This window comes from Mustela nivalis (assembly GCF_964662115.1).
Source record: "Mustela nivalis genome assembly, chromosome: 2".
NCBI classification, from domain to species: Eukaryota; Metazoa; Chordata; class Mammalia; order Carnivora; family Mustelidae; genus Mustela; species Mustela nivalis.
The window spans coordinates 32643575-32657363 of record NC_139021.1 but is presented as its reverse complement, the minus strand read 5'-3'; the positions used below and the strand labels follow the sequence as shown (position 1 = coordinate 32657363).

The following is a 13789-nucleotide window of genomic DNA, read 5'->3' as shown; positions in this document are numbered from 1 at the left end:
CTCACCGGGAAGCTTTCTCAGGCTCCTTTCCTGGCTCCTCTGCTCCTTGGCCTCTGGAGGCTGGCAGCCCCCGAGCTCCATCTCAAGCCCCCTTCCTTCTCTGCCTACAGTCTCCTAGGTAGCCCTAGACTTATGATTTCAAATTTACACGCCACAATTCCCAAATTTTAGGTCCAGCTCTGATCTCTTCCATTCTCTAGATTCCTTTATTCCAGTGGCTAACTGACCTCATCACATGGAGATATAGTAAGTGTCTCCAACAGACCTGGAACTTCAGCGCCACAAACTGGGAGACATGGAGAGTGGAATGCTGGGATGCTAGCTTTTCTGAGACCAGGAAGACCGACAGAGAAGAATCTGGGGCCAAAAAGGAAGTTCTGATGCCAACCCACCCTTGGAGGCTAAGAAATAAAGTTCTGAGACCAACCCACCCATGGAGGCTAAGAAATAAAATAGCAATAAAAACAGAACTTCCAGATTCCAAGCAGCGGACATTGGTCCAACACTACACAGTCCAAACGAGCAGCCAATGAAATCCATGCCTGTCTGGTGAGCTAAGAGGCAACCAACACACACGGAACCGAGCTCTTCAGGAACGGTGAACACCCCCCCACCTCAACCCTGCACATGAGTAAGCCCTAGGTTCAACGGAGGTGACCCATAACAGAGAAACCTCGCATTTCGGTAATAGTTTGCAATCCACCAAATGTTTCCATTTAACCTCCAACACATCTGCCGAGCTATTTCTCAAGGACCATGTGACAAAGCTGGGCCCTCTCATTTCAGGGATTGTTCTTTGGGTGAGTTTGCCGCTGCGAGGATAAGCGAACCCCATGTGCAGGAGGGGAGGCTGGTGGGGGGACATCCTGAGCACGGGGGCAGGTGGCCACGTGCGGGAGTGGGGATTAAATGTCGTGATCGGTATGCTGCAGCAGAAGAGGATGAAAAGATTTGCTCTGAAGGTCAGAAAATCAGGGTCTGACTTCTGATGCGGCCACTGAGTCACGACGTGACCTCCTTAAGCCTCGATTTCTTAATTTATGAGATTGGGAGCCACTCCTTGCTTCAGAAGGTTGTGGTAAGGATTAAGCTGGGCCAGGCACATGATTGGTTATCAATAAATATTTACTGCATGAATGCTGAGTGGCTAAAGCCCAAAGGGAGAGTACTTAGAGAGCCACTGTGTACAGTGGTATGCTGGGACACAGAGACCCCGTGTACAGTGGTATGCTGGTGCACAGGGTCCCTGTGTAAAGTGCTATGCTGGGACACAGGGTCCCCGTGTACAGTGCTATGCTAGTGCACAAGTTCCCTGTGTACAGTGCTATGCCGGGACACTGGATCCTCGTGTATAGCGCTACGCCGGGACACCGGGTCCCCATGTACAGTGCTGTGCTGGTCAATGTTACCAAGCATCTCTGTCTTCCCTTTACTCACCACCCCAACAGCCCTGGTTTGTAGCACTTGCCTATTTCTGGGGTGTCCATACTCCCACCACAGTGGATTTCAAGCTACTCATGTGACCTCACAGAATGAGGAGTTGGGAGGAGGCACACACAGGTGTCTCTCGGGAGCCACAAGGAGCTGACTCCCCCAGAGGTCTCCCCATTTAGAATCATGAACCACCAGTCTGAGGAAATCAGGATACATGGCTTCTCTTAAATTATTTTCTCCGAGCTCCCACATTGAGAAAGACATTGACAAACGGTTACCTCAGAAGTGGAGAACACTCATTTCAAGGACCCGATCAGCCATCCCTTCCATTGTGTCTTATCTAAAAGGCAAATTATGCTTATTGTTGCAAAGCTTTAAAAGTTTAAAAGCTTTGGCAGCCACACTCTGAAACCAGGCCCTGCTATTCCTGTTTCTCTATAAAATGCAATGTGACCCTGATGTCCCAGAATAGACTGGGTTGCTTAATACTGAAAAAGAGAGAAAAAGAGACGACTTAAAGAGCTGGTGAGAATTACAAGTCTAAACACAAAAATTCTAGAAAAAAAGGATCTATTTGAATCTCAAGAACTATATTTTTGGGGGTAAAGAATGAACAGTGTGTAAGTTGATTTTGTTTTTTCAAGATGCTTCTGAATATGTAAGTTGCTGTTACTTTCTTTTTCTTCCTCTTCCTTCATCTCCCCCACAACTCTCCCTTAAGTGCCTTTTTATAAAAGATTGAAATACATATTTTATTATGTTTATCATATAGTTTGATGCCTCATCTTCTGATTTAAATTTTTTCCCTTAAGGGTCGGCTGCTTACATGTTAAAATAAATAAAATGACAATTCCCTAAAGCTGTCAAATTGGATAAAAAATGCTGTTTCTATCGAAATTCCTCACTATATCTAATAACAGTGATAGCTGCATGGTATGATGATGGTAAGTTTTATTAGGTAATAAAATTATGGGCAAAAATCAGGCTCACAGACAACTCCACTGTGTGGGCAGAGTCAGGGGGCAATCTTCTGGGTAACTTGATTTAAATTTCTTTCGATGACCTCTGAAACTATAGTCTTTGCTCCTTCCATTTGCAGTCTGTCAAATTCCTACTATGTACCAAGCGCTGGGCATGAAAGTATGAGATGCTGTCCTCAAAACACCAACGCTCCAGCCAGATCAGCTGAGTTCTGGAGCAGGGGTTGTGTCTTTACCACCTGTTCTTTGGGAGTCCAGAACGATAAGTGATTAATTTTCCTGGGCTGGATAACAAGTGAACAGGAGAAATGGTACAGGTTGTTTCTGCTTGCCTTCCAACTCTTAGCCCCACTCCCACAATAACCCGAATGTTTTAAGTGAAAATCAAAGCAAGAGCTCTAATAACCTAATGTGAGTTTAAAATCTGAATGCCTAACAACTCCCTTTCTTAACCTTAGTGTGGTATTTTTCTTCTATTAAAATTATCTTTGCTTAATGGAGAGAAAAAAAAAATGTTTGAAATGGTTCCAGGCAACCTACAAACCTCATTTTATCCATTTTATTTGATACTTTTCCCACACCAGTGGTTTGCAAAATAATGAATTTCCCTAAGCTTTGAATTTCACAATCATTTTCTTTTCCTTTCTTGCTCTATGGAGGTCCCATGATACGGTGAGAGTCAGAAACCATATTACAAATCCTGGCTCTAATGTTTACTTACAGCTTATCCCAGGGAAAGTTATTTAATCTTGTTGAGACTCGGCTTTCTAGTCTGTAAAATGAGGAAGATAATATCTACCATATGGCTTGTGATGCAGATTTAGTAAAATAATGAATAGGAACTGCCTGGTACAGTGTCTGGCAGATAGTAAGTACTCAGAACAACACATGACAGTAATGATAACAACTATCACTTACTGTTATTGTGAAAAACAATAATGCACCTGGATGCCTTAAAAGCTGCTCATGTCAGAAGAAAATACTAAGAAACCAAAAAACCTCACAAAATTGATAGTAAACTCTTGAAAAAGGACGTTGACATGAATTTTGCTAACAAAACATAAAATGATCATTTGGAAAGGAGAATTGATGGAGACAGTCATTTGGTGGGATCTCTGCTGCCTCAAACATTTTCTCTGCAAGAGGAAGACTTCGGTAAAGTCAGCCATTTAAATACAGACTGTCAGGCATCCCGTTAGTCTAGCGCCCCTGCTGGTGAGCAACCGGAACTGACGCCAGGAGCGGTGCCTTCTTGAACCCACTTCAAGGGTCACTTAACCTATCACTCAGTTCTGTTGATTCTCCCTCCTGATGCACTCTTTCAGCTCATCCCTTATACTACTCCCGTGGTTTCAGGCATGAATTTGCTGCTAGCAATACCTCCAATTCAGATTAAATATTTTTTTGAGAGACTATTGTTTTTCACACTGAATGCTGAATCATTGATCTCCCATGAACTCATTTAACTCAGTCTCTATGACCTACAATATCCTTTATTGCTTATGTATACAGTTTTTGGAGCCAAATAACCAGAGTTTATGTTTTGGCCCTGCTGTATACTAGCTGTGTGACCTGCGTCAGTGTCTTAATTTCTCGAAGCTTGTTTTCTAATGTTTAAAATGGGCAAAATAATACTTCTCTCCTTCACAGAGCTGTTACAGTGACAGCTCCCATGCCCTGATTTGCATCCAGTTAGCAGTCAGTAAATGTCAGTAGTGCTGTTATCTATCACATAAATGGTCAGAAACACATAGGATTCTTCTAGTCGCCATCTACTTGTCCCCTGTCAGTGTCAACATTTACAAATTAACCCTAGCAAAATGAACTGTAATCTTAAACATTTTGGCTGAAATATACTATATAAAATTACAGCACCCTGAGAATTTAAAACATTCTGGAGAGCTTGTCAACTTAATCAAAGCTTTAGAAGAGTTCAAAACAACAACCACCACCAGGATGAATCTTGTATAACGGACTCCGAGAATCCACAAGTAAAAATTTCTCACAAGGGTTAAGAGCAAAAACCAGACAGACTACAAGATCCAAATGGGATGCATTGAAAAACAGCCAGAGGACTTTGGAAAAATAGAAGTATATTTTAAAATGGAAAGTAGAGAGAGAAGCCTTAGAACAAATCCAAGTGTTCTAAATTCTATTGCCTCTGTGGTCTGATGAGGAACACAGTGAGTGAAGCCTGCCGAGTAAAAATCAGAAAGGCAGCTGTGGAAGGTCTCGGCCATCCAGTCCTGGCCTATTGTCCCCATGTGGGCTTAAGGGCACAGGCTGCCTCCGCCCACCCCAAATCCAGCAATCTAAATGGCTTTAATCTGAAACTTTCTGACAAGTCAGTGTATTAGTAAGATGAATTTTTAAAATTCAGTGGAAAGTAAATAAAGTTGTGAAAGATCAAGATAGATTAAGAACAAATATCTCTTTTATAATAACATTTATTACAAACAAAGTCTTGGGGGAACTTTGTTATGGATTTAGTCATCAAAAGAGGAGAGCAAAAAGACAAAACTAACGTCTGACTCCTACTATGGCCCGTCCATTTAAAACTCTCATTTGAGTCTTAGAGTTTGTTAAGGAGATGAACCAGCTGAGCCCAAGGAGGAGAGATCTTGCTCTTGGCCACACAGCTAGGACATGGAAGGGCAAGGTAGGGTTCATATTTAGATCTACCTGAACCCCAAACTCCACCAATGTTCTCATGCCGTTAGAATGAACCTTCAGACATTCAAGGAGCCATTCATTGCTAAGCTCTGAGCTCTACCTCTCTTTCTGCACAGAGACCACACCTCCCACAGCTGTTCGCAGACAATGACAGCATGCCATGTAGCTGACCAACTGGAGACTTGGCTCAAGGGCTGCCCCAAGGCCCTGGTCAGTCTGTCTTAGACTATACGGCAGACCAGGAGGCTTCCACTACTTTCTCTTTCTCCTTCACCGGGGGAGACTTGACTTGCCATCTGAAGGCTCCCCCAGCCTTTTCGGGCTCCCTCCCATCTTTTCATACAGGGGTTTCCCCTAATGAAAACATAAATGTCTGCTTCCCAGAGGACACTGACTAACCCAATGGCCAAATGTTCCCAGGGACCCTGAACTTGCCTGGGGAAACCTGACTTGGTCATGAGAAACCCTCAACAGACACACCAATTACAAAGGAAAACACATCCATCCAATAACGACTCCTTCTTTGAAAACTGGTATTTTTCTGGAACCTCCCCTATCAATCCTTATAGCCCAAGAATGTGTTAAACCTAGCGTATGTGACAACATCCCCAACAGTCAGGAACAGGTGATAGTCCAGCCGCAGGTAACAGCCCACTTCTGCACAACTCACCTGGTCCCGCTGCTTGATCCGTTTGTAAACATACTCAGCAAATGGTTTTCGAGGAATAAACTTCCCATCTCCTGCCGAGACACTGAAAACTCCAGCTTCATATACCACTTTGCCTCTGGAAATAGTCACAAGGGGCACCCCGTGGCAAACCATGCCCTCGAAGATGTTGAAGTTAACAGCCTGATGGTGAGTTTTTGCCGAAATAGTCCTGTTTGTAAAAACGAAGACCCCCACCCCAGGTCATCAACCAGCTCATCTGACAAATAGAAGATATTAAAAGAACAACTTTAAAGAAGAAAATTTAGCAACTCTATTAAGCCATATTAAGCTTTATCATCTGAGCAAGGGACTTTAAGAATAGAACATAGCATTAACATTTCATTACAAAGTAATTACATTTTCTGAGAAAATAACCCAATAGATCACTTCTTATGATGATTAATGAGGATGAAGTGGGTGAAAGGAAGGTATTGCCTTTCACGTTTAGATTTTTAAATTAATTTTTACAACATGTATGAGTCTGATGAGCACACTGACCCGGTACTCAGCTCTACAGAATTTTTTTCTTTTTTTTTAGATGCGTGCCAGGCTTCTTCATTACCTCTGCCCAAATCCCAAATTCCTGTCCCTCCTTTCCCAGAGGGATTTCCTAATTGGTAGTTATCAAATTGAATTTGGTTGTTACCAAGGAAAATTGTACCTTGAATTTCTTTCCCTTGTCTGCAGCAAAACTGAAAGTTTGAGAATCATAATATAACAAAATACTTAGAATACAATTCCTTAGCAGGCTCTAGGTCACCCATTTGCATCTTAATCATCCTTCTCAGCAGTTTATCTGCATATTAATCATCCTTCTCAGCAGTTTATCAATACTTTCAATCTTACACAATATAATTGATGACTTCCAGGCTAGGTACTTGGAAATGTTGGATGTCTTCTTGCCCTAAATCTCATTTAATGGAAAGGGGCGGGGAGGGAGTGATTGGGCAGCAGTGGATGATAATATGGGCATAATCTGGTGTGGTTCCTATAAGCTCTCTCAGGAATAGTTTTGGTAAAAACCCCAAGGCTGAGTCTGAGTCAAAGGAAGAGCTCCCCAAAGCTCCCTCCACCCTGACTTGGAAGGATAGAGCTGGGACAGAGGCAGAGCTATTGTGCGCCGCCATTCTAGAAATGAACGAGACGATGCTGGCCTGGATCTTGAAGTCCTCCACCAAACTACCTACTTGGTTTCCAATCCTCATTGGATTTCTGTCCAAACAGAATTCTTGATTTTGAATGCCTCCCATAACTCCCCCCACTTGAATTTGTTCCTCCCTTGAGTTCCCCAACTCAATAAATTATACCCCTCTCTACTTTTCCATGTCCCCATCAAGTTATCATCCAGACTGTTAGTTCTATCTCAAAAAATAAAAAAATTATTATTATAATGAATCCCAAACCTGCCCATTTCTGTTGCTCTCCATCATTGTCCACGCCACCATCGTCTGTCATCTGAGTGAGCCCAACACCTCTTATTGGCCTCTGTGTTTCCCTTCTTACCTTCCTACGCTTCTTACCACTGTCCACAAAGACCCCTACCTCAGGTCATCACCAGCTCATCTGACAAATGTAATCAACTTAATGATACAAAGAAAAGTTGTAAAGGGGCACCTGAGTGGTACAGTGGGTTAAGTGTCAGACTCTTGGTTTGGGCTCAGGTCATGATCTCAGGATCATGAGATCGAGCCCTGCGTCAGGCTCCGTGCCCAAGAGTCTGCTTGAGACTCTCTCTCTCTCCCCCTCTGGACCTCTGTGCCACCTCAAATAAATAAATGAATCTAAAAAAAAAAAAAGCAAAAACTAAACAAAGAAAAGTTGAAAAGATCAAATGAATCAGAGGTAGATACAAATACAGCAACAATAATTCCAAAGACTAAGGAGGAGGGAAGGCTACCAATCAAATAGTAAGTAATGTCACTAAAGTAGGAACATGAATAAAATATTTAAAGGAGTAGATACTTACTCCTAGTAACTATTTACTAGGAGTAGAATGAGTTATGATGTGACAAGAGGTACCAATTTGGAGAAAATAAACTTAGGGAAAAATATAGAGGAGATTCAGACCCGCAGGTTAAAGTGGCTTTCTATGACCACCCCAGTCTCTGATACTTCCGTAGTCTGGGCTGCTGCTTTCCTACCTATCACAATTACACTGACAGCAGAAACCCCTGGGCTCGTTTTGTAAACTGTGACATAAATATGACTGGGCCGATGCATCAGTAAAGCCTCAGATCAGTAAGGCCATCAGATAGAGAACGCAAAATGCATAAAAATCCATGCCTCAGTGGTTACTAGATACAAGAGGCAATGAAGGGGAAACCCTGAATCATAAAATTCTATTTTTTCCTGATGGGAAGTTAAGAATTACTGATGCTCTTAGGGAAATGGTCTAACAGAAGAATTAAGTTCTATACACCAAGACCATCACCATGATATTGTTTAAGTTACTGTTCAACGGGATATCGGGCATCTGTGAAAGACTAGAATTCCTGAATATGCTGGGGAAGCAAAGAAAATGAAAATTGGATAATAATACATGGAAAAACATTACATATAAATTTGTGTATTATATCTACAGGGAAAATACATATGCGGGCTGACAAAAATAAACTGAAGGATACACAGCGAAGTTGTTGTGGGCTAGGAATAAACCGATATGCAAAAAGACCCAAATAAGAAAGCTAAAGATCTGTGACAGCAAAATGTCAAATCAGATTTCTCTGCCTCAGCCAAATAGAGGTCATGACCTTGACTTTCTCCGCCTGCCTTCGGGTTGCAGGAGAGAGAAGACAATTAGGCAACATCTAAGTGACTCTTTATAATAAGGCATTATGTAAATGAGGTCCAATTAGCACAAAATGTAAATTCCCGGCAGTATCAGCAGCAGCAAAAAGAACAGGCGTGCACTTTCCCGTGGGGAGGTGCAGACACAGCGCCCCTCCCACCCTTGCCTTCTAGCCCGAGCTGCAATCCTCCAGTTCTGTAGAAGCTTCCCCACTTCCGGATCTTGGAACTTTCACACTTCTGGATCTTGGTGCATGCCGTTTTCTTCACTCCAGATCCCTCCTCACTGCTCACATCCACCTTCCCTAAGCCCCATTCAAGAGTCCTGGGGCCTCCTATATGACCTCTCAATAAAGCTGGGGGAAAAAGAGAATCCTGGCGCTGAGAAGCTGACCCCGATTGCCCTCTTTCTTCTGTGGTTTAGACCATCTGAATGCTAAGTCAGCTAACGATCTCCTGATAAGTCCCTCTTTTCCTACTGGGTGCACACATTAAGACTGAGATCCTGTTGTTTCATCCCCGGCACACAGTAGGTGCTTAATAAATATTAGGAAATGAACAAAGAGAATGCATAATTTTCCTTCTGTATGTTTTATTTCCTGCCTCCCCTGTCCTCTAGGACGTGACTGTGTTTTGGAAATAGAGCACTAAATTAAAGGAGAGGTAAACATCTAATCCCAGAGTTCTGTCACATTCCTAACACTTCTGGAGAGCTGTACAAGCTCATTACTAATACAGACATACAGAAATAAGTAAAGGAAATTGTTATAATTACCATTCTTCATTGCATCTTATAAGTTATAGGAAATGCTTGTTCATCAATGCCTAGCGATAGTTAGCAATGCCGATTTGATTAACTCTAATGAGTACGTCGGTAAGTATTATCACCCGTGTCCCCGCTGATGCTGCTGAAATAGAGCAGTGGAGAGCTCTGTGTGTGCCCAAGGATCACACAGTCTGATAATGAACGAACCTCTGAGAGGTCAGAGTAACTTTCCCTTGAGGACCCTGGTATATTTGTAACCCTGACATAAGAAGATAGAAAAATAATTGTGGTACATTTCGATATGTAATTGTTTTAAAGAAACACAGAATGCAATATCATCACGAGATTCCTAAAATTGCTATAAAATGTATTTCAAATCTATTCATTACTAGTGCCATGTGGGGTATATGGTCCATTAATGGAATGAGCACAAGTTCAAGGTCACACAATTGCCTTTGTACAGATACCTGTTGTTCCTTTGAACACGCAGCCGTGAAGGCAGAGGCACTCTGTTAAGGCAAGAGCCAAGACCATGCTTTCTACCCTCCTCTGCAGCTGGCCCAGGAATGGGAGCTGGTCTCTTCCATGGTCATTGTGCACAGGGATTGCACTGTGTCTCTCCGCTGCCCTGTGCTAGGCCGAAGGCATTGGTTCCAGATGTATAGCCTCTCAGCCTGGTCCTCTGCTCCTTCTGGAGATTCTCTGAGCCTCTCAGTGTCCTTTAACATGTTCCCCTTTTATTTAACTACTCTTGGTTGCAGCTGAGACCCCCTACCTGATACATCTTTTTCTTTCAATATTTGCAGTGTGTCTCTGGGACATTTAGAAAAACCTTTTGTGATCATCTCAAAAGTCTAAAATTGAGGCCTTTCTTGAGCATGAAGCCTAAGGCCAACAGCCGCTCAGGCCTGTGCCAGTACCAGTGTCAGGTCCTGAGCAGAAGGAAGGGTTAAGCACTGTCTCTTCGGTCCCTGGCTTAGGCCACTGTTCAAGCAGGACATAGAACTGGACCCATCCTTCTCAGAACTTCATGGAAAAATAATGAAACATCCTCCAGGTTTTCCTAAGTTACTCAAAGGGGCTCCCTCGGATGCAGCCCAGGCCCAGGTATGAAAGACAAAGTCAGACTCACATCACAGCCCCCTGCAGAACCGGTGAACGCCACGTCCCCTGGTGAGCTGCTGGTGCCCTTGAACACGGAGAGGCCATGTTGGAAGAAAGAAAGAACGCTCGTACATAGACTCTGACTAAAAGAAAGATGGAGTCAACACCCTCACACGTGATCACTATAAGTTTCAGCAACCCCCTGAGATACACGGGAGCAGGGGTCATGGACACCTGCAGTGCCATCTTGGTTCTGAGATGAGCCACACACACAGTTTCTGAGAAATGCAGCTCAGCAAGCACCGGAGTTTTGTCCCTTGGCTTTCATTCGCCCTTCCTCTGGTGTCAGCAACCCCCATTTTTCTTGAAGACCTTTCTCTCCCCCGTTGGAGAGAATTTGATAAGACAGTTAGGCATGGTGCCCTTTCTTACCTAGCCAAGGGCTGAGCAATTGCCTTTTGTTCCCCAGCAATGTGAATCATTGGCAGAGTGGGGTGGGGGGAGTGATTGACAGGTGTATTCCTGAGTGCAAACCAGCTCCTGCTCCAAGCTACCCCGGGCTCTGCCCTTCCCAAGCCTGCTGCACTGGCTGCCCCTTTGATCCGTGAGCTCCCCAAGGCCATCCCACAGGGTGAGCTTTTGCTTAAGGGCGAGCAAGCTGGTTGCTCTGGTTTGGAGCCCAAGACCCTGACTGATAAACACTTTGTCCCTTAAAGAGTAATTCCTCTAATGAAGAGCTCATGGATAGTAACTCTGAGGCAAAGTTCTAGGTCAAAAGGGACCTAGAAACTATGTTCGATCAAATGTGACTGCAGAACAGATGCAAAGGGGTGGGGGGTGGGGCGGCGATGCCCTGATTCCAGCTGTAAGTCAGACCCAAGAGCTGCGAGATTTGTCACCGAATCTTTTTCAAATTTAACAGTATGCTAGCTAGCTCAGGAGATTAGCATTTTGAGAGAGCCCTTGTCTCTAATGACAAATGACGGTTTGGATGGCTTGGGTGGCAAAGCTGTTGGCCTGATTGGGGGAGGGGGTGCAGAGGCAGGAGAGGGGTGGTGACAAGGAAGGGTAGGAATAATGAAAGCCTTCCCAGGGGCTAAGGGAGGCTGGTGTTCCTGGACTGCCTCTTCATTAGCAGATCTGCAGGAAGGGGTTCTCAGTGGTCAGTCTGCCCCAGGGGAAAGCTGCTTTTTGTCAAGCTTGCTTTGAACCTATATCAAAGGGCTCGTCTCCCTGCAGCCAGGGCGTCAAGGTTGTCTTCCTGAGTCCCAGTTACACAAATCTCTAAGGCTCAAGCTGACAGGGCAGCAGGAACCCTGAAGATAATATTAAACTCATTTCCAAGTCAGTCAATGACTTTGATAGCACTCACATCACAGCTGCAGAGAAACATTCTGTCCCTTTGCAAATAGCTTTCTATCAAAGAGTGGTGCTCTCTTCTGGATGAGAAAGTCACCAAAGCGAAGCCTGCAGGAGACCGCCACACCGCCTCCAAGCATTCGGGGAGAACCCCAGTGGGTAGCAAGAGGATTTCTGAGAGCCATGTGCGTCTTCTCGGCCCCAGAGAAACGGCTTGTTATGGGATTTAGTTCTATTTTCTCCAGCTCGGCCACTTTGTCCATGGCACGGGTCGATTCTGAATCGGGTTGCCAGGAGAACCCAAAAAAGTTTTTAAAAATCATGTCAGGTCTGTTAGTGGCTTCTTTAAAACTCGACCTCATCTCTCTGAATGGGGTTATAGGATATCTTATCTACTCATAGGAAAAAATATTAATCATCATTCTGTGGAGTAGGGGCCGTCCTTATTCCCATGCAATAAATGAGGATGAGATGGGACACAAAGAGGTTTATAACTCACCCTACATAGCACAGTTCCTGTAGGTCAGGGGAGATCAGAGGCTGGGGTCTGAACCCCTGGACAAGGCTGCCCTTGAATGTTCCGTGGGAAGCCACCTAGACAGCATTCAGTCCACGAAAGCATTCTTTATCAACCAGAAAACAAATGGGAAGCAGCCCATTCCATGCTTCTTGATGTTTCTGAGTTTGTTTTCTATTTAGCAGCAAGGGACTTAGTGTGCTATTACAAATTTCCTAAACCGAAATTGACCAGTCATTCTCAATGTGATCACGATGGAAGGTACTTCTTTTCAAACATGTGTTCCAACTGTCTATTTCAAACTACCTCTTCTGTCAATTTCTGGGAGCTGACAAGTCCTGTAAATGGGGGGCACAGCAGCCACATCTCTGGAAATGCTAAGCGGTGCTACTTCAAGTACATTGTCATTATTAAGCAAAATTGCTGCTCACTGCACCCATCAATCTTCTACCCTCTCTTCAGACTTTTCAACCTGCCTCCCACAGAAGAGAAAATGGGAATTGCTTCAGCCATGTTATTAAATCTAAATTGGACAATAACTTGGAACTCTATTGGTGCTCAGTGCATGATGAGATATTTAATGCAGGTTCATAAAAATGCTCCCCAACATTGACTTAAAGGATCAGGTATAGCCCTCCTATTTTGTCCTTGAAGTTATATCATTAGGTCATGATTGGTGGTGTCGATCATGGTCAGAGAAAATGAGTATAACGACTTGACCTTGGAAGCAAGTATCACTCCTTCACCTCCCACGCCTCACACAAGCCTGAGAAATAGAAGGCATTATATATACATATTTGCTTCTCTGAAAATAACTTATTAGTAAATGTCTGTGTTATTACTTAACATAAATATTTCATGTTCCTATACTAGTTTTCAGAAAGTGGGGAACTAAAAATAATTTAGTGTCTTAAAGGAACAGGAACTGAATGTGAATCAGCAAAAGCTAGCATGATTCTAGGGTGTATGTCTTAGGAATACTGAACAGGGGCGTGTGTGTAGGTGAGGTACGATTATTAGCTTGTACCAGGCGAGGCTGTTGGCCTAACATATTGGTCAGAGTTAAAAATAACTTTCTGGGGTGGTGTGTGGACTTTGTGTTGTAATTACATTTCCCCATGCTGGGAAGTTGCCTTGCCCTTGACTGATGACATTGTTTGACAGACTATGTAGGGGCACAGCTGCAGCAGAAACAAGATGTCGGTTCTCTATGCAGAAACACACAGGCTAAGAGTCACACAGTATCTTTCCTGAAAAGTGAGAGTGGGCCAGGTCCTTCGGATGGTCACCTGTAATGTGATATTTTAGGGAGAGAAAGGAATGCCTGGAATATAAAGGGAAGACAGTTGAGTTCTTTAAAGGGATAGAAAAGTGAAAGCTGGGCACCAGAAATGAATGTCTGGGGGACTTCTATACTTACTCTTTTTTTTTTTTAAGGAAGATGACCTATTTTCCCTCCA

General features: G+C 43.6%; 1 protein-coding gene across 1 annotated transcript in view; it reads right to left on the bottom strand.

Moving 5' to 3' along the window:
- Positions 1–13789, bottom strand: part of DPYS (dihydropyrimidinase) — a 74969-nt gene that overhangs the window by 5644 nt on the left and 55536 nt on the right. Inside the window, exon 8 of the mRNA XM_082719098.1 lies at positions 5758–5965. Within this exon, the coding sequence (XP_082575224.1) occupies positions 5758–5965 (208 nt within the window). The remainder of the gene's footprint in view (positions 1–5757; positions 5966–13789) is intronic.